General features: G+C 45.0%; 1 protein-coding gene and 1 long non-coding RNA gene across 2 annotated transcripts in view; one reads left to right on the forward strand and one right to left on the reverse strand.

The window, feature by feature from the left end:
• HS6ST1 (heparan sulfate 6-O-sulfotransferase 1) overlaps positions 1-17,981 on the reverse strand; it is a 184,886-nt gene extending 166,905 nt beyond the window's left edge. The window contains exon 1 of the mRNA XM_081008444.1: positions 16,889-17,981. Coding sequence (XP_080864570.1) covers positions 16,889-17,412 — 524 coding nt within the window. The 5' untranslated portion in view covers positions 17,413-17,981. The remainder of the gene's footprint in view (positions 1-16,888) is intronic.
• Positions 17,982-19,541: 1,560 nt separating this feature from the next.
• Positions 19,542-24,335, forward strand: part of LOC308478622 — a 253,018-nt gene continuing 248,224 nt past the window's right edge. Inside the window, exon 1 of the long non-coding RNA XR_013987190.1 lies at positions 19,542-20,675. This is a non-coding gene — a long non-coding RNA (uncharacterized lncRNA). The remainder of the gene's footprint in view (positions 20,676-24,335) is intronic.

Raw genomic sequence — 24,335 nt, forward strand, 5'->3', positions numbered from 1 at the left:
AAGGTTAGCTTTTTAAGTTGGAAGGGATCCTAAGGGCCATATAATGCAACCCCCTGCAATGCAGGAATCTCAACTGATACAGGATCCCACCCCTCTCCAGGAAGCACACATTTTAACCCAAAATTTAGCAGTCAAATTTGATTAATTCTCTTCCTTTCTGCCGAAAGAGACTCGTTAAAAAAAAAATGCTGAGAAAAAAATATTTGCCAGATCTGACACATACATGGTTCATAGAATGTAACCTTAGGACAGCAAACACTTGTTTTGCACTTCCCCATACCAGAGCTTCAGACAGGGAGAAGATGGTTGAGCTAGAGACACTTTTGCCCCAAGCTGATTCCAGAAAACTGAAGAGACAGGAACTGCAGCTTTCTCTGCCTTTATACCACACCCTCTGATTTCCTTAATGCCTTGTCTACAAAAGAGGAAGACTTCAGACCTTGGTTGGTAAGATGCATCCTCCAGGACCTTCTGAACAGACTAGCACTAGAGGACCGTGCATAGCATCCTTGCTCATTCTTCACATGGACAAAGAACCCCTTTAACATCAAATATTGCTTAGACCAGCTCAACATTCTTGTGGACTTCTGTAGAAAATGACGCACGTTCTCATAGCGTTCTATGCAAGCAAACCACTACTGAAGTGGTTTGTGCAATAGTTTTCATTTATTATTAGGCTTTTATTTTTCCTCTCTTTCCGCTCATAATCTACTTAAACGTGACAAATGGCCAACGCCAAAACTACAGAGCCAGGAAGTACAGTATTTTATACCAAAGTTCAGGATGCAAATTGAAACAAAGGCCTTGTTGTTAAGATTTCCTTTGAACTCCATATAGAAGTTCATTCTCTGTAGTTCTTTTTAAACCACACCTCCAAGTCCTTGTGGGAAAGCACTGGGTGGGTTTACTCCTATTTTTTCTCAGCAGAGATAAAAGCAGAAGAGACAAAAATCTAAATGAATGAGTTGTGTTCCAAGGCCAACCACCGCAAGACAAATTACTCGGTGGTGTTGGGTATTTTTTTGAGGGGGGAGATGCAAGAAGTCAGGGAAACTTTGAAATGGAGGTTGAAAGATTAATGCTGGGAGTGTTAAAAGTTGCTAACCATCTGCAAGGCACTTCTCAACTCACACTGCCTCTCAGATCAAATAAGCAGATTCCCATCCTACAAAACTCATCTGGAACATGGATGGCTGTGGGGTTCAGCAAATCCCTAGGGAGGGAGAATAAATCCAAGGGATGAGCAGGAAAAGTCTAAACCATGTCTCACAAGCAGTTCTGGCATTCTGTGATTTGCTGAACTCTATGGGTTGTACCCAACTAAGCAACACTCAGAGAGTAAGCCCATAGATTTTAAGTCCATTATTTCAGTGGGTCAACTTTGAGTATGTCTTGGTTGAAAGGAACGATTACCAATTTCTGCAATGTACTTACAGAAAGCAGCAAAATCAAGTCAGTTAGCAACACATTTCCAAAGAGAATCATGGGGGCGAGGAAAGGACTCACCGTGCCCCCCCTCTCTTCCATAAACCCCACCCAACCTGTGCTCAGTTAGGAACAAGAGAACTGTCAACTTCAACAGCACAGAGAGTTTCACAGAGTCAAAGTGTGCCACTGTGCACATCTGAAGAAATTGCAGATGACAGCTGGATAAGACTCTTTCACAAGATTCTGTCAATTCTCTGTCTTCCCAGCAGAGTGGGAGGTACTAGGACAACCCAGAGTTCTGTTGAATGTCTGCCTCTATGGTACTCAACATCTGGCTTGAATCCAGTCTTGCTCCAGCCCTCCTCTCCCATTCCTGAAATCTAGAGATTAAGGGGGAAACTAAGCAGCTTCTTAACAGTTCCTCTGCATGTTTACTTGGCAGTAGATCCCACTGTTTCTCGTGGGACTTATTCCCAGGGAAGTTTGCATAGGATTAAAGTCTCACAATGCAATCATGCAACCCTATGCACATGACCGGGGCTTCTAAATTAGTGTTTATAGGATTATAGCCTCAGTAAACTAGGTAGGGGGCATAAGAGTGTATATATTTGGCTGAAGCTATTGGTTGTACTTTTAAAGTATTTGTATCATTTTGGGGCTAATGCATTATATCTGATTTGATGTTTTATTTGTGTTCCAATTTTTGTTAACTAAGTATAGTTGGTCCCCTTGAGGACTAAGTTAACAAACAACTAATAAATGTAAACAATAATTAAGAATAAATAATGTGTTCCATTAGAATCAGAGACGTGGAGGATACAAAGGCCACCTAGTCCCACCACGATGCAGGAGAACCTATTATTTTATTGAAATACCTCTATTGTAGGAATTGATTAGATCCCACCTTTTGTCCCATGAACACAATGTCTTTCCCACCTCTCCTTTCCTCCCACAACCCCCTGAAAAGCTACTCCTAGAAAATGGGCAGCCTTTGTAATTGGCATGTGGAGGGCTATATCTGGAGGGGGAGTTGTCAACTTAAGGTCCAAGCCTTAACATTTTATGAATGTTGTATTACATTTACCAGTTGTGTTGTGGCTTTTCATGATTACTGGATTCTTTCCAGTACGCTATTGTTAGCAGCTTTGCGATTCCTCTTGGGAGGTAGAAAACAATACAAACACTGAAATTACATCAAATGATTTGTGCTGCATGAGCCAGAGAGAGCCTTGATAGGTCAGATACAGATCAGTGCTGCCTACCTCTTGTTTAGTTTATTGGGTTTGAAACTGGTCCATCATGCAGTGATATGGACTGCGAGATTGCTCACAGTCTTTGGCAGAGACAGAAAGCGCACATCATCATATTGCTTAGCCTCCTTTCTCCCATGCTGCTACATGCATTGTGCTGCTTTTATCTAATTTCAGGTACCGGCCCTCGTGAGGGCCAGCGCATGTTGCAGATCTGCCAAATATTATTCATCATCTGTGTATCACCACAAAAGAAAAACAAAGTCAGATTGGTAATGTATTACTTGCACGCAAGAACTTACCTGACTTGCTTATTATGGTCCATCACACTTAGAACGAGGAAACCCACTCTCATTGGCTACAAAATCCATACTCGCCTAACAGTCAATGTCAGAGTGCAAATAATGTGCAAGCAACTTCATGAGTCGGCCATTTACTTGGAAAGAGAGCTCTTCGCAGGCTACCCCCCAAAATTCCAGAAGTTTCTGGAAGTGGGCATGCTTTAGCTTTTGGCAAGGGGCATGGAACATGTTTTCTTTGAGACAGTTATTCATTTCAGCAGACAGCTACAGCATTAGACGGGATAAAAGCCATTTATTCTTTCTTCTTGCAGAGCAACACAACTTGTATATGCCACTTTACTTTGGCAAAGCCTCTTTAAAGGAAGCTTTAAAAGTCCAGCGAGTGGAGGGGGAAAGCAGAAAATTAATCCTGTCTTTTCTGATTTCAAGTGTGTTAACAGGAGGAACTGTTGACTGATTATGATTGTACTTTAATGCTTCTACTCCTAGTCTGTCCAGTGTCTCCATTAGGAAAAGCAGAAGACAGTTAAGAATGGACGAGTCAGCAATCTACTGCAATTTGTCTCAGCAATGCAACATTGATCTCCCTCCCACCCTCTTACCCCAATACTGTCAATGCTGTCATTGATATCCTAACAGTAATCATTGCTGAAAGGAAAAATGGACCATAGACAAGAGCCACCCCCTCAACCAATACTTTATTTACAAGGTTTGGTTGGAGCAGGAAAGTTGTTGATGGTAGATGGCTGAGATCAAAAGCACTTAGAGATGAAAATAAAATACAAGATGCATGCAAATCTCACTCAGGGGTTCCATCTGCGTGGGACCATTTCCCATTGAAGATGATATTCATTGAAGCAGGCACTAAAGAACAGCCACAAAAACTCATTCTATAGCAGTATCTTAAGACTGGGGTCACCAATCTTTTTGGATCAGGGGACACATTTGTAAATGGCACCAAACACACACACATACAGAATTCAAGTTGACAACACAACCTATTGTACTGGCTACAACAGAATGCTTTTTTCAGGCCTAATTTCAGCTGTGGGGGCAGAGACCCTGTGGAAAATCCCTTGGTGGGCACATAGGCACCATGCTGGCAACCTCTACTTTAAGATGATCAAGTCTAATTTGCATTGATCATCAATTTCAGGCTGCAGAATGAGATTCCACCATGGCATTTATGATCCAGGGAAGCAGGGAGAATTCAAAACTTTCTGGTGCTGAGTAAAACACCAAAAATTATATAGCTCTTAAGAAGATTCTCAAAGTGTTTGACTCCATTCTATCTCTCAGAATGGCCAGTACCTAAATGGGAGATCATTTCTGGAGCTTCATTTATGCGTGTCTGACCAGAGCAGGAGGAAATGGGGACACACCATGCATTTATCGGAAGAGCATTTTAGTGACCATGCTGAAGCTCACATTACTTCCATCATCAGTTAACATACGTACATGGGCTGTTTGCTAATGCAAGCACTTTTTCTAAAAAGAGAATATCAATATCTCTTGGTGTTTGCCCTGTTAAAAGCTTGCAAAAAAAGAAAGAGAGGTTTTTAAACTCTCAGAATGCACTAAAGAAAATGCTGGTGATGTAATCCATGGCAAAGCATCATCAAGAATCACTGGTTCATAAGGTAGAGAAGAGTTATGCAACATGCTGTGGTGTTAGCATAAAAATCACTAATTGCAAATCACCGTTTTCTTCTTAAAGATGACAGGCAATTGCAAAGAATTGCTTTTTAAAAAGGGGTTCTCAGCTGTTAAGATGAACTTAGCATTAACTCAAGGTAAAACAGAGCTGAGCAGGGTAAATTTAGGCGTATTTCAGATGCCTGTGTAAAGTCAACAATTCAAATGAAGTGGCTGTGATTAAAAGGAATGTAAGACAAAGAAACTGCCAAATGAAGTGGGGGCAGGGAACCACCACAGACAGGGCCTTTTCAGTAGTGGCATCCCAATTCCTATATTCACAGGAACATAGTAAGCTGCCTTATACTGAGTTAGAGCATTGATCTATCTGGCTTAGAATTGTTTACACTGACTGGCAAGCAGCTCTTCAGAATTCCTGGCAGGAGTCTTTACCAGCTATAGCTGCAGGTGCCATGGACTGAACAGGGTACCTTCTACATGCAAAGCAGATGATCTACCACCAAGTTATAGCCCTAGAGAGGTTTATCTAAGACAGTCTTCTCAGTGCCAGGTGCAGACCTTTTCATTTAATCTTTAAACCTTTATTTTAAATTTGGGTTTGTGGTGCTTTCTGTTTCTCTGGTTGAATTTATGTTGCACCTGAGTTTAAGTTTTCTTTTGTATTTAAACTGTTTCTATGCTTATTTCCTGCAAGCTGCCCAAGGAACTTTCTGTTATTGGGTGGTATAAGAATGCCATGAATAAAGAATAAAATAAAGCGATCTTATGTGTGGCTAGACATAAGTCTCCCATCCATTCTCATCTACCGGCTCTGGATTTTGAGAACACCCTGCAGGGTTCGTCTTCAAAAGTTGCTTGTCTCCTCCATCCACCTTCCGAAGCCTCGCTGCATTATTGCTTCTGATCATAATTCCCTTAAGCGTACCGGCGAGCACTTCGTAACGCTCCGTGGTCCCAGAGGAAAGAGTTACCGAGCAGAAGCTCTAAAGAATATGCTCTGAGATACTTGGTTGTGAAAAGCAAAGCACCTTTCAATTAAGAACAAGACGAGAAGAGCCCCACAACCATTTCTAGGGAAAAGGAACATCTCATGTAGTTAAGCCTTATAAAAAATATCCTCCACAGAAAAGGGATTTGAACATTGCTTTGATTATGATCTAAGGGAGCAGGTTTCCAAAAGACAAACGTGACACACATTTTTCAAGTAGGCCCACAAGAGGCAGCAAGAATACATTTGTATAGCGCTTTCAAGCATTTCAAAGTGTTTCACCTGCATCCTCTAGCTGTTATCCTTACAGAGACCATGCAATTAAAGTCTGTATTATTATTATTCACCAGATGAGGGGACTGAGGCTGAGACACAACATCTTTCCTAAGGCCGCTTGGTAAGTTCATGGCAGTTCTGAGATCTAGACTGGTGAATTCTCGATTCATAACTCAGGGCAGATTCACACCAGAAATATGGAGTACATGTCTTCTCCCAGGAAATCCTGGAAACTGCAGTTTGTTGAGGATGCTGGGAATTGTAGCTCTGTGAGAGGGAAATTACAGATCCCAAGACAATGTGAGAAGTCACTTGCTTGAAATGTATGCTGTGAATCTGCCCTGAGTCTCTAAGACACTACAGTACACCAGTTAAAAGAAGAAATTCTGATTCCTGCAATAGAAAGATTTAAAAAAAACTTATTACCGTCGCTGATTTGATTTTTGGGTGTGAAAGGATATTTTATTATTTGTAACTGATTATTTGCTGATTAACATTTTAGTGTTAGCACACATTATTTTAAAATTGAAAATACATGATAATAAAATGATCTCTCTGATGTGTATTTTCTTATATTTTTCCAGTCGTAGTTTCTTTGAAGCTTCTTCAGTCGGAGAGAGCAACAAATAAATTGAATTAAATAATTAAAATGCTGTTTGCTTTACAAATGATTTTCCTATAAGAAATTGGATGTTATTACTAACGGAGGGAGCATTAAAACAAGACAAAAATCATAGCAACAATGTCTACTCTGCTTGTAAACATGATTAGCTATAGTGTAAACAAGTTAAGGCTGGTTTCACAAGTGACGGGGAAAATCAGGGACAGTGCAGTCCTATACATGTTTACTCAGAAGTAAAGTATCCGGACAAGAACTTAAAAGCAGGCAAGCAAAGAAGTCCACAAAGAAGAGAACTGCTGTGCTCAATTGTCTTCTGAAGCAGCAGAAACCCAGAAAATCATCCCACCTCCTATAAGTTAAAACCCATAGAAATTTATACCAAGTAGCTTACAGATATATACATATACACACACACACACACACACATATATATATATATATATAGGTAAAGGGACCCCTGACCATTAGGTCCAGTCGTGATCGACTTTGGGGTTGTGGCGCTCATCTCGCTTTATTGGCCGAGGGAGCCGGCGTACAGCTTCCAGGTCATGTGGCCAGCATGACTAAGCCGCTTCTGGTGAACCAGAGCAGCGCATGGAAATGCCGTTTACCTTCCTGCTGGAGTGGTACCTATTTATCTACTTGCACTTTGATGTGCTTTCGTACTGCTAGGTTGGCAGGAGCAGGGACCGATCAACGGGAGCTCACCCCGTCGCAGGGATTTGAACCGCTGACCTTCTGATCAGCAAGTCCTAGGCTCTGTGGTTTAACCCACAGCGCCACCCGCGTCCCAATATATATTTCTTACATTAAAAAAAAATCACCACACCTTTTCCTGCAGCAGATCAAGGCAGCATGCAATAACTTCCCTAATGATGGGGAATGAGCTGAGCTAGGATTAAGGTCCAGGGGCACCTAGGGAGCTCCATGGCTGAACAAAAATTCAAGCCCAGGCCTCTATAGGGATGGGGAGGCTTGATCTGGCCACCCACCTGACATCACAATGACATCACATGACCGTCTTTGCCCACAGGGATCTTGCAGGGTCCCTTTCAAAGTGCTATCTTGTGGGGCGCTTTGCAGAGAGCGCCTGCAAACTCCCTTTTGCCTGTGCTGGGTTTTTACCAGCTGAACACCTGACGTCATATATGGCATCAGGTATAGGAGAGGTGGGCATGGCTTGGTCGAAATGGCCTCACAGTTCATACTGTATAGCAGGCTCATGGGCTAGAATTTCCCACCCCTGCTATACACTATGTGCTACACAACATTAAACATTAAAGCTCTCCTGGGAAGGGAGCGCCGTAAAAAGCACTTTTGATGGCAGCACTCCAAATGGTGAGCATAATGTTTGGAAAGTGGCCTGCCGATTGAACACCAAGCTCCAAAGAAGTCTTGGGATCAGCTCCGCGTATTCGTGAAATTGTTGGTGCCAGTATGGACTCTCTGTTCAAAAAGCTGTTTTCAAGCCCTTCTTCTCCTGTGAGGAGTCTTTGTCCCTCTGGAGGAGGTTGAACCTTTGAATCAGCCCTAGTCTTGTCCATTCCCCCATAGGAAAAGAACTCTAACCATGTAAGCTCCTGATATTATTCCATCCTTGCAAAGGATTTTAACTTTCATTTATAGGAAGTGCCCTTAAGAGCTCTTAGGGAACATGTGAGAGATAACTCTTAACAGTGCAAACAAACAGTACATATTTACACAGAATTCAGCCCCCCTGTTTTCAGTGGGGCTTACTAGGAGGTTCATGTATGCAGACAGCAGCCTAAGTTGGTATATATATTAGGAGTTTACATACTGTGCTATTCTAAAAGCTTTCTCAGGAACCCACCTAAATACTTCATTTAATGAAGAACTGGCAAGCCATCTATGCAGTCACTGCCTAAGAGCAAACTACAGGCAGTGATCAATTTACGTGGGGGTTACATTCCGGCTTGCCAGGACACCCCAAAAATTGTTGGGCTTTCCCCCTCCCAAAAAATGCCAAAAAACGTGATTTTTCGATTTACTTGCCTAAGATCTGGACGTATGGCAGCCCTAATATAATTGCAACACACATTCACAAAGCTTGCAAACACACCGTTCCGCCCCAGCCCCACTGCTTTTTATGGTGTTATCAGGCCACTTCAGGGTTAGGTGCAAAGTGCGCAGTTGTGTTCACGCACACATCAGATGCACCTGGAACAATTGCTGCCTGTAGGGATGATAATCCCAAAGGGCTGTCCAGGTCACCTGTACCTCAATCTTAGGAAGGCAATAAAGACATGCAGGCATCAAGATAGGGTTGGCTAAAATGAGCTCATTGCCTCAGGCGGCAGGTTGGGAGGGGCTTGTCAGTCATGGTGGCCGTGGTATTTCACTGGCTGGTGAAATGGCAGCAGGCAATTCTGTGGGTGGATAGAGGCAGCAGCAGATGGGTTGAAGGGGCACTGGGAAAGATCTGTCTTTGACAGAATCTCTGGAGGACTACTGCCAGGCATTAAACCATTCTGAGCTAGATGGGACAATGGTGTTCCTCAGTATACGGCAGGAATGATATGGTACAATGTGATATGAAATACTTAATTAAACTTATTAGTTGCTTGTTACCTAAAAGGTATCCAGGCGACTTACATTTAAAAGCATAATTGTAAGAACATAAACCCTAGGAAAAATCATTCATATAACATACCAACCCCCCAACTCCCCACCCCGTAACAGCCATAGTAAGCTTTGGCAGTGCACTGAATCAGCTTGGTCCATCAAAGACCTGGGGGAAATGTGAAGTCTTTACCTGGTGCCAAAAATAAGTCAATGAAGGTGCCAGGTGGAGCTGAATGGGGGAGCATTCCAGAGAACAGAGAATGCATGTTTGTAGGACTAGCTGGATACTATATCAAGGGATGCCAATAGTGTGGTGGTCTAGACTCTAAACCACTGAGCCTCTTGGGTTTGCCAATCGGAAGGTTGACGGTTCGAATCTGCACAACAGGGTGAGCTCCCGTTGCTCTGTCCCAGCTTCTGCCAACCTAGCAGTTCGAAAGCACACCAGAGCAAGTAGATAAATAGGTACCGCAGCGGCGGGAAGTAAACGACGTTTCTGTGCGCTCTGGCACTTGTCACGGTCCTCCGTGTGCCAGTAGTGGTTTAGTCATGCTGGCCACATGACCCATAAAGCTGTCTGTGGACAAACGCTGGCTCTCTCGGCCTGAAGAGAGATGAGCGCAGCACCCCATAGTCGCCTTTGACTTAACTGTCCAGGGGTCCTTTACCTTTACCTTTTACCTATATCAAGGCCATGGACCACCTCCAAATGCCCTCCGGGTGACCTCTAGCACCAAAGAATCTGAACAAGTTAGGTATTTTGTTGATCAGGGAGAGATTTCTCTGCTCTGCCATTGTGAAGCATAGGATGAGCCTTTTACACCCAAATTCAAATGTATTTCTGCGAAACATTTCAAGTCAGTCTGCCTCTTGGCATGATGCCACTGGCATTTCCAAATGGGCACACAATGGATATGCCGAATCTACAGCGAGGGAGGAAGAAATGGTACCAAGCTGTGAAAGTCCACAACATAACAAGCAAACAAAAGCCACCACACTATTAGGGCCCTGTTGTTTCTTTTAAAGCTTAAAAAGCTAAAAATAGCTTGCCAGAGATGTTAGAGAAGTCATCTCATTGATCTATTAAATGAAATTTAAGCCAAAATAGAGAGAGAGAAAGAAGGAAAAAGGCACAGAGAGATCTATTTCCCCCCAGATCCTTGAGAGCAGGTTCTCTGAATTTAAGAAACAATCAAACAGGCCACTTGATAGCAGAGGGTTTTTTTATCATTATTACTTTAGATTGTGGTCACAGGAGGGGTGTTCCTAACAGTTTTGCAAGCAGTGACAAAGTCAAATGAAAAGCTCAGCAGGTAAGAGTTCAGTGACACACTCACATGAATGTGCACACAAAACAGAGATTAAGTAAGCCTCCCAATGAAGCTCATATTTAAAAAAAGAAGTCAATTTGGGGAAGAAGAAGGAGGCAGAGAAATAGAGGGTGTGGGAGGAAAGATATAGAAAGAAATATGAAAAAGAAAGAGATAGTTCTGTGTGCAGTAGCAACTGCAGAAGGCCTTCCACACCAACATGATGCTTGTATTAAAGAGGTTAAAGAGGCTGCAAGCTTCAAAACCAAAATATACACCAGGTTGCTGTTTGTCTCCATCTCCTCCTATGCCATGAGTAGCTCATTTGGGAGGCGGAATTTTCAGAGTAGGAAAGGGTTGACACACTCTTACCCAGAGTGCCACTTCCCCACCCTGAAATGGAACAGGATAATTGCATGGATGGGGAAGAGAGAGAAATACTAATTATACAACTCCAGCTAAATGGCCAGTTTGTCCATCAATAAACATGTAACAGGGGCCTGTTTCTGTATGCAGCCAAAGGGGCTAACTGCATTTGGCTGCAATCCTACACTTACTTGGAAGTAAGTCGCATTGAATTCAGTGGCTCTCACTCCCAAGTTGAACACTACAATCCTGTGCGCGGCAGTTCCTTGATGGTGCTGTTCCTTTTTGAATGACCAGTAATAAAACACAGCTATCTACCTATCACTTCAATGAGGCGCATTTCATCCTCCTCAATGGCTGTGTACACATACTTAAAGGGGGTCATCCTGGCACAAATCCCAAGCCAATTTTTAGAGGGGTTGCCCTATGCGGCCTAGGACCCACGTACCTATGGGACCGCCTCTCCTGGTATGCTCTGCGGAGGACCAAATGACAACATTTTGAAGGTCCCAAGTCACAAGGTGGTTAAATTGGTCTCAACTAGGGCCAGGGCCTTTTCAATACTGGCCCCGACTTGGTGGAATGCTCTGTCACAAGAGACTAGGGCCCTGCAGGACTTGACATCTTTCTGCAGGGCCTGCAAGACAGAGCTGTTCCGCTTGGCCTTTGGTTTGGACTCAGTCTGACCCTTATGTTTCCCTCCCCTTATGGTCTTGATTTATCGGCTACTTTTAAAATGAGGCTGAATTTTAAATTGCATTTTAACCTGTATTTTAAATTGTTTTTTTCTTTTCTCTCCCCCCCCTTATGTTTCTACTGTGATTTTATTGGTGTTAGCTGCCCTGAGCCCGGCTCTGGTCAGGGAGGGCGGGGTATAAATAAAATTTATTATTATTATTATTATTATGGAAAGCCCCCCCCCCCCCCGAAGTCCTTGCACAGGGCTTCCACTGTCTGGGCTTGTAAGATGGCTCCTGCCCAAAGAATCCTGAAAAGCTCACAGAGCGACAATTCCCAGCAGCCTTAACAAACCATAGTTCCCAGGAGTCTTTGGGGGAAGTCATTTGCTTTAAGCCTGTGGTGCACGTGTCATGAAAGGGCTTCTTCCACAGCATGACGGGTTTATGCACATGTGAGTCATTTTTGCTCTGTTGTTCCTCAGGAAAAGGGATCACAAGCCAAATGAACATCAAATAACCCCTCCCCGCAAAAAAACAAAACCATGATGAGAACTGGAAAACAATGAAGAGGTGTGGGCTCTTAACCAAAATCCGTAAGATATTGTAACAACTTTATAACTGTCTAGCAGCAATCTTTCCACAATTCATCAGACCTCCCTGCAAAACACAACAATGCATTTGAGCGCACAGAACTAGATTTAGCATGATGTCGTCAGAGAGACATGAGGAAATGAAGGAAGCAATTTAAGTATCCTTTGCAGAAAGAAAGAAAGAAAGAAAGAAAGAAAGAAAGAAAGAAAGAAAGAAAGCAGGCAGGCCCTGGTGTCACTGGTGGAGCAGGAAGGCAACAAGAGCCATTGCATTCCGTACATGTACTGTACCAGGCTACAGACTGTAGTGGAAGAATGCACTTAGCAGTGCTGAAATGGCACAGCTTACAAGGTTAACAATCTTTTAGCTGATGATTTGTATGTATTTATGAGCACTGCTGAACGACCTTCAAGAATGCCTGTAAGAGACACTGGCAGGGTGCATTAGAGAAACTCAAAAATCTTTTCTTTTCTTTTTTTAAAAAAGCTCTAAACAAACAAACAGCTTCCCTACACTTACAGCTCTGATGCAACAACTGGAAAGAGAACATCAGCAAGTAGAAAATTACAGAATGGAAGAAACTATATCAGTTCAAATTGGTAATCCTAACAGGTGCATTTGAGAAAAAAGTTGTTTAGGCTGCAATCCTATACCCCTGTTAAGATGGGAGTAAAAGCTTCTGAACTAAATGAGACTTACTTCTGAGTAGACATGTACAGGCCTGTGCTATTAAGCAACTGACAACCTGATCCTATGCATATTTTCAAAAAGCTGAGCACCATTGCATGGAGCTTCCTTCCTGATATACATACTTGGAATTGCAAACAAAATTCGTCCAAGTGAAATGGATCTGAAATAACGGCTCTTCTGTCAGCTGCTGTTTTCAAATAAAAAATGTTGGAGCCCAATTTCGACAGGGTGAGCTCTGTGAATCTCAGGACCTTGCACATACTTGAGCCAAGAAAGCGAGTCCAACAAAAGGTATCACCCAGCGCATTTCGCTGCTCTCAGCAGGCTCTGTAACGTGCGCCAGACGTGAAAAGCAGAGGCTGTTCCATTACCCTAGATACATTATTCAGAGGGGGGAAATGAAGTGATACAGTCACCACTGTAGTGGAAATAATGCAAGAATGAATCCCTTTTCTATCCCAACAAAGGAAATGCGCTCCACCAGTGGTTTTACATAAACAGCTCTTGTTTATGAAGCCAGATTTCATTACAAGCGGCGAGAAATGTTATCTTTCTGTGGACATGCTGAAATGGACGGCAGCACAATAGGCCTGTGTGATAGGACAATATTACAAAGTCAAGCCAGCAGCTCTTGTTTATCGTTATCAAAAACATTCCCTTGTACACAGTTAATGAATGGCCAGAACATTGGATATTAATAGAGAAAGGTTATGAACAGCTGATTGCTAAACCTCCTCATCACCAGAAGCCCTTCATGGCTGAACATCAAGACCTTCCTCAACCTTAGCAGGGCACCATCAGGGAGACAAAAAAGAAGCAAACTAAGCCAGAGGCCAAAACCAAACATCAGAATTTGTATGCTGAAGAATAACATTTTCTCTTTTACACAACCTCAGTTTGAGGCTATTGTCCTATCCATGCTCATCACTGAACTCACTGAGATCAGCTTGTTATTTTTTAAAAAAAGGATAGCTGCTAACCGCTACTAGAATCAGATACCAGGGAAAAAGAAATCCCAAACCAACAGTCACTACAAATCCAAAAAATATTTACAATACAAAGTTCATCACAAACACAGCCTTAAGAAAAGCACTTCTGGGTTCTCTGGGATTCACTTCCCAAAACAACAGACCACTCAGTCAATACAAGTAAATTTAGTGGTCACTGCTACCCCAGCAATCACATAGCAAAGCCCTTACTCTCACTATCCCAGCTTGTCATTGTTCCAACAAAATATAAACCCATTTTAGCATTAGCATGTAAGTTTTAATTTGAGGAAAGGAGATATGCAACTAAATTCACCCATAAATCTGTGTACTGGTCTTTATGCAAGGTTAATGATTTGCTAGCTAAGAGTCAAAGGTCAGATTTTTCTTTTTTCTTTTCTTTAAACACAAAAGCCACAAGAACATAAACATTCTACCATTTTAACTTTGCAAGGTATTTTCCGACATCACAGCTCTTGACCAAATGTCAACATAGTATACATGGAAGGGCATTGTTTGTAACTGTTTACACATGTCTGTCTTCCCAGAAAAGAAACCTAAATGGGTTTGGCCCTTCTGGGAGAAGTTCCCTGTTTTGATACTCCTGCGTCAGCCTGCATAAGGCAGGGCGAGAGCGATTAATGATGAAATCCACCAAGATGAGTTAAAAAGCTAGGAAGAACAACAGAATCAATAGACATAATTGATAACTGCATGCAGCACTGCATGACGAACAAGTCTAACCAAAATGGAGCAAAAAGAGAAGAGAAAGAAATGAGCATAGCAGCAGTGAAGAAAGGGGGGGGGGGGATACAAGGTTCTGCCTTCCAAGGCTGCCTACTCACTGCAAGGATTATAAAGGATATTAACAATATACATGCACAGCACATGGCATTAACAAATGTGAACATAAAATCCTGCGGAGCTATGGGAGCTAAACTTTGGAACAAAAGGCTCTAAAGGGTAGTAACAATCGATGATTTACATTCACTAGGTAGGACAACAGAGGGAACAATAGCTCTTTGAATGAGACTCCAACATATTAAAATTACAGAGGAAGGAATTAGAAGCATCTCTAAATGATTTAAAGAAACACAGCCGGTTTGGAGGATCAGGAAAGGCCAAGAGATATTAACGGAGAAATAAGAGGAGCAGGGGGCATTTATTTATTTATTTAAGTTAGGGTACGAAAAGTGGAAAGCAGGGCAGCGGCATGGGACTCATGCCTGTTGACAACTTTCCTTGCTTCCCAAAGGCTGGTGTTCAGCTGTCCTGTTTTTTGTTCCCCCCCAAAAAACCCCACTAATCCAGGAGAAAGGAAAAGCAACCACAGGAAGAAGCGTTTCGGTGGCTGCCGTGTGGAAGTACTGGGTTCAAGTACACAAGGCAAGAAAAGGGGTAGGCAACCAGATGAGGAAGGAATGATGCTTTGCAACAAGGCAAATTTGTGCCATCTAAAAAGGAGGATCAGGGCTCACAGGCTGATCAAGCGGGTGTGTCCACAGGTTTGGCGGAAAGGAAGGATGAACAGCAGGGCAGTCTAAGCCTGGAAAAAAAGTTCTTAGGGACGCAGTCCAGGACAAGGGCACACAAGCAGGAATGCAGAGCACTCTTTGAACAATGCACTCTGTGCAGTATATATAGATGGGAGACTACAGGAGAGAAAAATGCTACTAGTAAGGGTAGGCTATGATAACACTTATGATAGTATGAGAAAGGGGCAACAAGCAGAAATGCTGTTCAGATACTTGGACATGTGAAGTACAATGGCCAGGAGATCAATGGCCCTTGTGGTGTGCCTCCTATAGGTGGGCTAAGCAGTCAGAAAGGTCAAGGCTGTGAGGTGCAGACTACAGAGCAGGGGAAGGGGGTCGGTGCTGAGCAGGGTGCAAGGTCCGGAGTAATACTATATGCTGCAGCATTGGGGTGATGTGGGCATCCCAGAATTAGGTGCGGAGGCATCTGCCCAACATGTGCTGGGAGAGATGCAGGGATTCATTTGCGAACTGGAAAATCCCGGGGCTCAAATTTGCTTGAGGAGTACACAATCTGTTTCAAACATTCTGTTCCCTATTCCCAAACAGGGAGTGAAAGGGGAATGAGGGGACATTTCATTTATTAATTGTTTCTTTAACCTGCACATCACCATTGCAATTCACAGTACTCTGCTCATACTCAGAGGCTCTTTCTCTCAAGCCAGCCTGCAAATGATTCCAATATCGTAACTCCAATATTTAAAATGATCAAGTCCAGTTAAGGTCTGTGGAGGAAGGCATGCCCTGAAGAGTACAGAGCAGGGAAGAAAAGGAGTAGCAAGTGGTTTGGGTAAGGGGAGATGGTTATTATGAGGTAGAGGGATGGTTCAGCATGAGCACAATATGAAGGCAAGCAGGCTGCTGCAGATAGGGCTGACACTTTTCTGCCCCAGCTTCTGTTGCAGGTTTAACAGCTTTACTAAGGGCAGAAATTCCACAGGTACAGTACTTTCCCTCCTCCTCCCCTAACATCAGCTGCTAAATTCTGTATATTGTGCAACTATTAAAGGTGCACAAGTGTGGGTGGGGGACAGAGTGGTGACCCTATTGATGAAGGGGATCTGCTCTGAGGACAATTACACAGGACTAAGCTGGCATGTTGAGGACAGGGGCCGGGTGAACAGTCTGTTAGGCTGCATGTGCCCAACTTGCAACTCTCCTGTTATTTTCTGCCTCATCACCAAACCTACCCCAGAAGCAGGCTGAGCAGCAAGTGCAATAAATGCAAGTTCCCAAGTCTGACTATTCCGTGAAGGAACAGCCAAGCCACGTGTGATCCGTGCGTGCCCCCTTACCACCACAGTCTGCTTGAGTACAACCAAAAATGCCATATAAGCAGGCTATGGGAATGACACACACTCTGGAACGCAGGTCCAGAAGATCCAACCAGGCCCACTTTCTCGAGAGGAAGTGCAGAAAGTGTAGCCCAGTGGTTAGCAGGTCAGAGAGAGAGAACACCCACTTGCAAAATCAGTAGTGAAGTTGGGGCCCTAGCCTACCTCGCAGGGTTGCTGCGAGGATAAAGGAGTGGGGAGCAGAACCGGCAATGAAAGTAAACAAGGAGGTTTCAGCTCCCGGCGCCGGGAGAGCCGGCCTTCCCGTCTGCCCGTCCTGCTGCTGCTCACCTGGGCGTTTTGGCGGCGGCGGCGGCGCTCTCCCGCTTGTCCAGCACTCCCGGCACGCAGTTGGTGAGCTCGGTCCAGTCGGCGTGCAGCCCGCAGCTCCAGCCGGTGGAGAAGCGCGAGAAGAGCCAGGTCTCCCTGCGGTTGGGCCGGTAGCAGGTGCACTTCTTCTGGCCGGGCCGGCAGTCGCAGGGCACCTCGAGGCGCACGTTCTGCACCAGGTGGCGGCCGAAGGTGGTGCCGCCCGTCTTCTGGATGTGCAGGAACACGATCACGTCGTCGCCCTTCATGTCGAAGGCGAGCTGGCGCTCCAGCTCGCGCACGGGGAAGTAGTACTTCTTCACGTAGTGCGGGTCCGGCGTGGGGAAGAGGTCCAGCTCGTCCTGGTAGGAGCGGAGGCTCGGCGAGCCCAGGCTCAGCCCCGGCCCCACATACTGGTACAGGATGAGCATGAAGCACACCGAGCCCGCCACGATCAGCAGGAACTTGCTGTTCCGCTCAACCATGGTCCTTCCAGCGCGCTTCATATGTCACCATCTCCCGGCCAGGGGGAGGCGGCGGGAGAGCTGCTGCTGCTGCTGCTGCTGCTGGCGAAGGTGCCCCCGGCGACGTCGGCTCCCCTTTCGCCCGCTCCCCGGCTCCGAAGAAGCCCCGCGAAACCACCCCGACGAAAAAGCGCCGTGCGCCCCGGAGAGCGCGCGGAGGGCGAGGGATTCCCACCCCTTTCCTCCCTCCCTCCCTCCCCGCCCGGCCCCCCTTCAGTCAGATCCGCAGCCAGGGGGGGCTTCCTCCTGCCAAGCGGCGATCAGCCACCGGGGACGGGGGGGGGGGGCGGCGAGAGAGAGAGAGCGCGCGGCTCCCAGGGTCGACCGCCCTCCCCCGGTTCCGCCTCCCTTGCAGCCCCGTCCCGCCTCTGCCTTCGGGACTTTGCCTCTGCCGCTCCTGGCCCCGGCTCCGACCCGGCCGAGGCGCCGGGCGCGCAGCCCCTTCGGGGTCTCGCGCAGGCAGGGCTGGCGGAGGCGGCGGCACGCTAGTTCAAGTCCTTCCTGCCTCGCTTCCTAGGGCAAAGCCCCGCCGCCGCCGCCGCCGCCGCGCTCCGAGCCCAGCATGCACAGCGCCGCCTCCTCGCGCTCCGCTCGCCGCTCCAGGCGCGCGCTGGCGGAGGGAGGCAGAGCAGCAGCCGCGGCAGCAGCACCACACAGGCACGCCGCAAAGGCAGCGTTTCTGGAGGCTCCCGAGTTGCCAGGGCCCGCCCGCAGGATAATTTCTCTATTTTCCTCCTGGTTCTTTCGAGGCTCTTTCACTTCCTCTTTCTCCTTCCGCCAATGGGGAAGCGCACTGAGCGGGGCGGCTCGAGCCTGGAGGGGCGCTGGCGTTCGGAGGTGGCTCTCTCAAGGGAGCTTTCCTGACCTCCCTCCACCCCCCCCCCCCAGGAAAGAGAAGGGGGCATTAAGTTTTCAGGTCAAAAGCTTGAGTCTCTCCACCCCAACCCCTGCATGAACAGAGCCTACAGGCTCCTGCTTTAGGGGCTTCTTGGCTTTGCCTCACCTCCTCCTCTTGAACAATTGAAAGGAATCGGCAGAAATTCAACAGGTGCGGTTTTCCGCTCGCATCAAGGTGCAGCGCCGGGCAAAGAGTGGCCTCTTCATTTCTGCTTGTTGTGGGAATGTGAAAAGGCGCAAGAGCCCCAGCGGAAAGAATAAAAGTGGCTGCCCTGCTGCTGTCTGGTTTTGGAAAGGAATTTGAGAACCAGTTGTGGTGAAATATCATTCTCAGAAATGAGTTTTCTATTTTTAAGTTAAAATACAATATTGACATGGCCAGCTAAATGGTGGGGTTTTAAACGTCATTCAGGCATCTTCATAACAAGCCTCTTTTTTGGAGCCCTTGGGGGTGCCTGCCAGCAGCTGAAAGCTTTTCTCTACAGCCATGAGCAGCAGTGAACATGGAAATTCTCATGTCTGTGTTTGTAGGAATTTTGTGATTCCATCTAGAGATAGCTCAATTGCAATAATAACAATAACAACAACAACAGCAATAATTTATTATTTATACCCCGCCCATCTGGCTGGGTTTCTCCAGCCACAAAATATTAAAAATATTAAAAATACACTAAAACATCAAACATTAAAAACTTCCCAATACAGGGCTGCCTTCAGATGTCTTCTAAAAGTCAGATATTTGTTTATTTCCTTGCCATCTGATGGCAGGGCATTCCGCAGGGCAGGTGCCACTACCGTGAAGGCCCTCTGCCTGGTTCCGTGTAACTTCACTTCTCGCAGTGAGGGAACTGCCAGAAGGCCCTCAGAGCTGGATCTCAGTGTCTGAGCTGAACAATGTGTGTGGAGACTCTCCTTCAGGTATACTGAGCCAAGTATACAGATGACCCTAAAAGACTGCCTCTGGTTTTGCCTTCCTCATGTTCAGCCCAGTATCACTAGGTCAGGGATGGTCTTCCAGGTATTTCCCCTCACATATTTTTTGGACTCCCAACTCATCAGCCCCAGAGAACACAACCAATTGTTGGGGGTGATGGGAGCTGTGGTCCAACAACATCTGGAAGGGACAGAGGTTCTGCATCTCTCACCAAAGTGAAGAACAGCCAAATCATGAGAATTCTGAGCAACAATCCTCACTTACTTGAGAGTAAGCCCCGCTGAACTCACTGGGGCCTATTTATGAGTAGACATGTAGAAGATTACACTGTCGGAGCCACACAACTACAATTGCTGGATAAGACTTGAAATGTCTCTCTGATTCATTCTATGTCTGCATTTACCACTTGAAGGAATGCCTTTAAATAACTGCCTTTTAACCTGGCCATCTAAAGAGGGAATCTTGTTCCTGTTTTGTTAATGTCTTTACTTCTGCAAGGGAAAACACAAGCAGCAAGAGAATTTTCATGAGAAACAAGCTTCCCCTCCTTTCCAAATGTGACTGCCCCCTTCACATCAGCCACAGTAATCCTTTCATTGTGATGTCACAAATAGCTGCTATTCTGATGTCACAAAGGCAGGATTATGAGGATGGGAAGTGGCAGAGAATACATAGCAGAAGCATGCAACAGACAGAGGCCCATGATTAAGGAAAACATGAAGGAACCTGAAATGGCTAAGAGGGCAAATCCAGCCACATCAGTGTCATCTATGGGGAACTGATTTGGCATGAACGTATGGAGTTTAAAGGAGCAGTGTAGTTGGCACCCAAAATGGTTGGGACTTTTTTTAGAGCAACCACAACAACAACAACAACAACAGTGCACAAGTAGGGCTTGTGGATTTCACAATTGCTGACTGTGGAGTAGGATGATTCAACAAGGCACAGCACACAAATCCAAAAGGGGCTAATCTGCCTCCAGGAAGGCTTTCTCTCTGCTGCTCTGAAGTGTAACAGAGGTCAAGGAAATCCCAGAATGCAAGCAGTGAAACTGCCATGTTTTTGACAGTAGTTGTAAATATTTGGCAGTAAAGCTGACGGGATACTGACAGCAGTGGTAACTCCTGACTGAGGAGAAAGAGGACCAGCTCTTGTTGGGTTGGGTGGATTTGTGGCCCTGCCTCAAAGCAGTTTCAATTGCCTTCTGTGTCCTTCTAAAACCCATAGTGATTGCAGGTACCAGACAGTGGAGGGTAATGCTGTTTGTGGGTTCTTACAAGTTCTCCATTCCTATTTCCAGTCCCTCCCTCTTTTTCTCCATGTGATCTGACCTGCAAATGCTGTGGAATCCTGGGTGATGGGTGAGAGCTCCCCATGAGAAAAACTGAATTTACATGTCAATCCCTGAACAGAGGTAAATTACTCTAAAGTTATTTTGGATCAAGGTATTTATGCTTTAGAGTTCTCTAAGCGTTTTTTTACTTCCTTGTTCTGCAAGTGTGGGTTCAGAGTTGCCTGTGCCACAGAAGCTGTTTAAAAACTTATTGTGGTACTGACAGTTGCATAGAAAGCCTATCTAAAGGGGAGGGGCATGGTTTTTGCATGGTGTGGAGACAGTGTTTTTCCTTTCGCTGTACATTGGTACCTTGGAAGTTGAACAGAATCCGTTCTGCAAGTCCGTTTGACTTTCAAAACATTTGGAAACCAAGGTGCGGCTTCTGATTGGCTGCAGGAAGCTCCTGCAGCCAATCAGAAGCCACGGAAGCCGCATTGGACGTTCGAGTTCCAAAGAACGTTCGCGAACCGGAACATTCACTTCCGGGTTTGTGACATTTGGGAGCCAAAACGTTTGACTCGCAAGGTGTTCGGGATCCAAGGTACGACTGTACTAGAATCCAAAGTTATCCAGTGAAACACTAACAGGAGATTCAAGACATCATTAAGTTATGGTATTTCACTGCTACCAGTTGTGATGGTCACTAGCTCAGATGCTTTTCAAAGGGGGTTAGACAAATTTATGGAGGATGAGGTGATAAATGACTCCAAGTCATGATAACTAGATGGACCTTTCAAGTTCAGGGGCAATTGCTGAGGAGCAACAAGAAGGCAAAGTCCTGCTTGGGGACTTCCCTGGGCTATCTGCCTGGTCACTGTGGAAAATGGGAAGCTGGACTTTGGTCTGATCCAGTGGTGCTCTCCTTCCTTCCTTCCAGTTAAATGTGGAGGTCTGGTAAAACTTCTTTGGTGCATCGCTGAAAGACAAAGCTTACAAGCAGCCACCTCTCTTAGTGGATGTAAGCACCACTCGTTGAGTTCATAGGCAGCCATAGTAGCATGTAGGGGAATCCAAAAAGTCTGTCATAAAAATATGATGTGAAAATCCAAAGCGAAGGATGGGGAATCCAACAAAGCTAGGATTATATTTCTTTGTAAGAGCTATTTTCCATATGCATAAGTTGGAAGGAAAATAATATTGCAAAGGTTTCAGTTTAATTTTTTTTTACCAATATACAAGCTAGAGTGAGACAGCTGTGTTAGTCACAAGGTATACAGGCAGGGTGAATTACACAACTCAGATCTTCCCAAACTAGATAAAATAAAAGTCTTTATAGTACTCCAAAGAATCATGCTGCGTTCATGCTGTTTATTAGCTTTGATTCCCCCTCCCCATTTAAAAAATACTGCTACTTTCTCTATATTTGTGTGTATCTTATTTTAGAATAATTATATCATCATTATGGAAAGACCACAGTGGACAGTTGGAGGTCAATTTAAGTTTGGGAATTTATACCTTGATTTGGGAAGTGCTGGCATTTATGCACTATTTTATGTAAGTGGTTGAAATATATGTGAAGCTATAAAGAGCCACAAAGCAGTTTGTGGTATTGATGTTTGCCTCTGGTTGTAAAAGTATATAACTAGTGGAATAACCCGCTGAGTGTTAATTCTGAGCAAGGGTTATTTACTGTAGAATGAGTTAGCAGCAAATGTGAAGGATGAAGAGAATATTAAGAAACCTTTGTTTACCTGTACCATGTTGATTGTGGGTGGTAAAAGTGGAGCAGCTCTAATAGATCTCCTTCCTAGCTCATGTTGTTGGCAAGTATATTGTTTGGTGGCTATGGGATAAAATGCACACACACAGTTTAAAAAGAGGAGCAGATTATCTCCAGAGACGATAGATACGTTATTGTGTAAGATAGATACTTTAATGTTACATATTTTTAAAGTACAGTGGTACCTCGGGTTACATACTCTTCAGGTTACATACGCTTCAGGTTACAGACTCCGCTAACCCATAAATAGTGCTTCAGGTTAAGAACTTTGCTTCAGGATGAGAACAGAAATCGTGCTCCGGCAGCGTGGCAGCAGCAGGAGGCCCCATTAGCTAAAGTGGTGCTTCAGGTTAAGAACAGTTTCAGGTTAAGTACGGACCTCCGGAACGAATTAAGTACTTAACCCGAGGTACCACTGTAATGAATGCAGTTGCATTCCTCAGCTTGCAGCACATTCAAACACAAGACTCAGCTGCACATTTCTGAAGTGCAGTCTCTGAACAGCCATCCAACTTCATGAACAGCATGCTGGAATGATGACCAAACACCAGAGATTAGTAATAGAAAAGACAAGTCTTCCTTGAGAACTTATCTGTCTTCCTGACCCTTCAGACTCTTCCCAGGCCACACCCCCTTTCTCCAGGCCACACCTCCTTCGCAGCTTTGCTTTTGCCTAGTTGGAATGTGTCCTTGACTTCTGGAAATACCTCTCACATGTCTGCATGAAGGACAGAGAAGGGTGTGTGACAGTGTTAGAAACTGAGATATGAAAGCTAGGAGCTAAATGGCACCTTAAACCTAGGTTACAGGTGCAACAGCAGAATGTCTAGGTGTGCTTTTTTAATAACAAGAATACACAGCTGAAAATGAATGAACTGCAGCTAAAATATTATGTTCATTTTTCACATCCCCTGCCCACCCCCCTAGTATTCTTAAGAGGGTCTCTTCTCTAGTCTTCAGAGAGTAGCTGGAAGTGGGGAGGCAGAAAAAGGTCCTCCTTTCCTTCTACTCTGCAGTTTTATTCTGAAATCTTAGGCCCAGTACTGTGTCCACAGCTCAGAAACCGCTTGCACTAATGAAATTTATTGTCGCAAAATGCGCCTAGAACAATGGGAGTTTCGAACACTGGTCTGTGAGTGTGTGTACAAACTAGCCTACTGTACAAAGGTAAAATGTGTGTTAAATTGTTAAACCCACTTTTGCCTCTGGCCCCAACCAACCACCCACTTATGGTCCCCAGAAAGTTGCCCTGAAAGGAAGGTACCTTAGATCAAGTACAATAGGTACAGATCATCTCCAAACTCAACAGGCATTCAGAGGAGATGCCTATATATTCATTGCCAGCTCATCTTTTTTCATTGCCCGCTTCTGGGTCATTGCTTGCAAGTAGATCCTCTTCATCTTTCCAAGTGGAGGCTTCCTCCAGAGCAGAATCCTGGCAACAGAGCTTTCTGGCAGCCAAATGGTCACTTCTGTGGCGACTCTGGGATTCCCACTGGGTCCAATGCCATTCTTCATCCTCAAGCCCCAGGGTGTGAAGGGACAGAACTGGGGATCGAGGCAGGACTCAGCATCTGACTGGATGGGTTATTTGGGGGGCCTGCTCCTGCCATAGCTGTGAAGACACAGCTGACACAAGGCAGCAGATGTGGTTTAAGGGAATTTACTTGGAGGCTTGCAAGGAAAATGGGTCATGCCACCCAGCCCTAAATGGTGTGAATCTAAGCATCTCAAAGCCAGCTAAATCAACTGCCCAGGATCGTGTGAGAGGAGGCATCATGGCACAGTCACATAATCTTTGTTTTGACTGCCAAACACTTATGCTGTTTAAGCCGAGTTCGACAATAAATGCCTTTGACTAGCAAGTAATTAGTCCTGTAACGTGCAATTAGTGAAAGGTTATGAAGACTGAAAGGCAACAGTATTCATCTTCATTATTTATTTCTTTTTATCTCTTTCCTATTGATTTTTGTTTTAGAAGCAGCCCAACTTCTTATTAAACCTACTATTCCCAACTA

The sequence above is a fragment of the Podarcis pityusensis genome, assembly GCF_964106645.2.
Source record: "Podarcis pityusensis genome assembly, chromosome: 5".
In the NCBI taxonomy this organism is placed as follows: Eukaryota; Metazoa; Chordata; class Lepidosauria; order Squamata; family Lacertidae; genus Podarcis; species Podarcis pityusensis.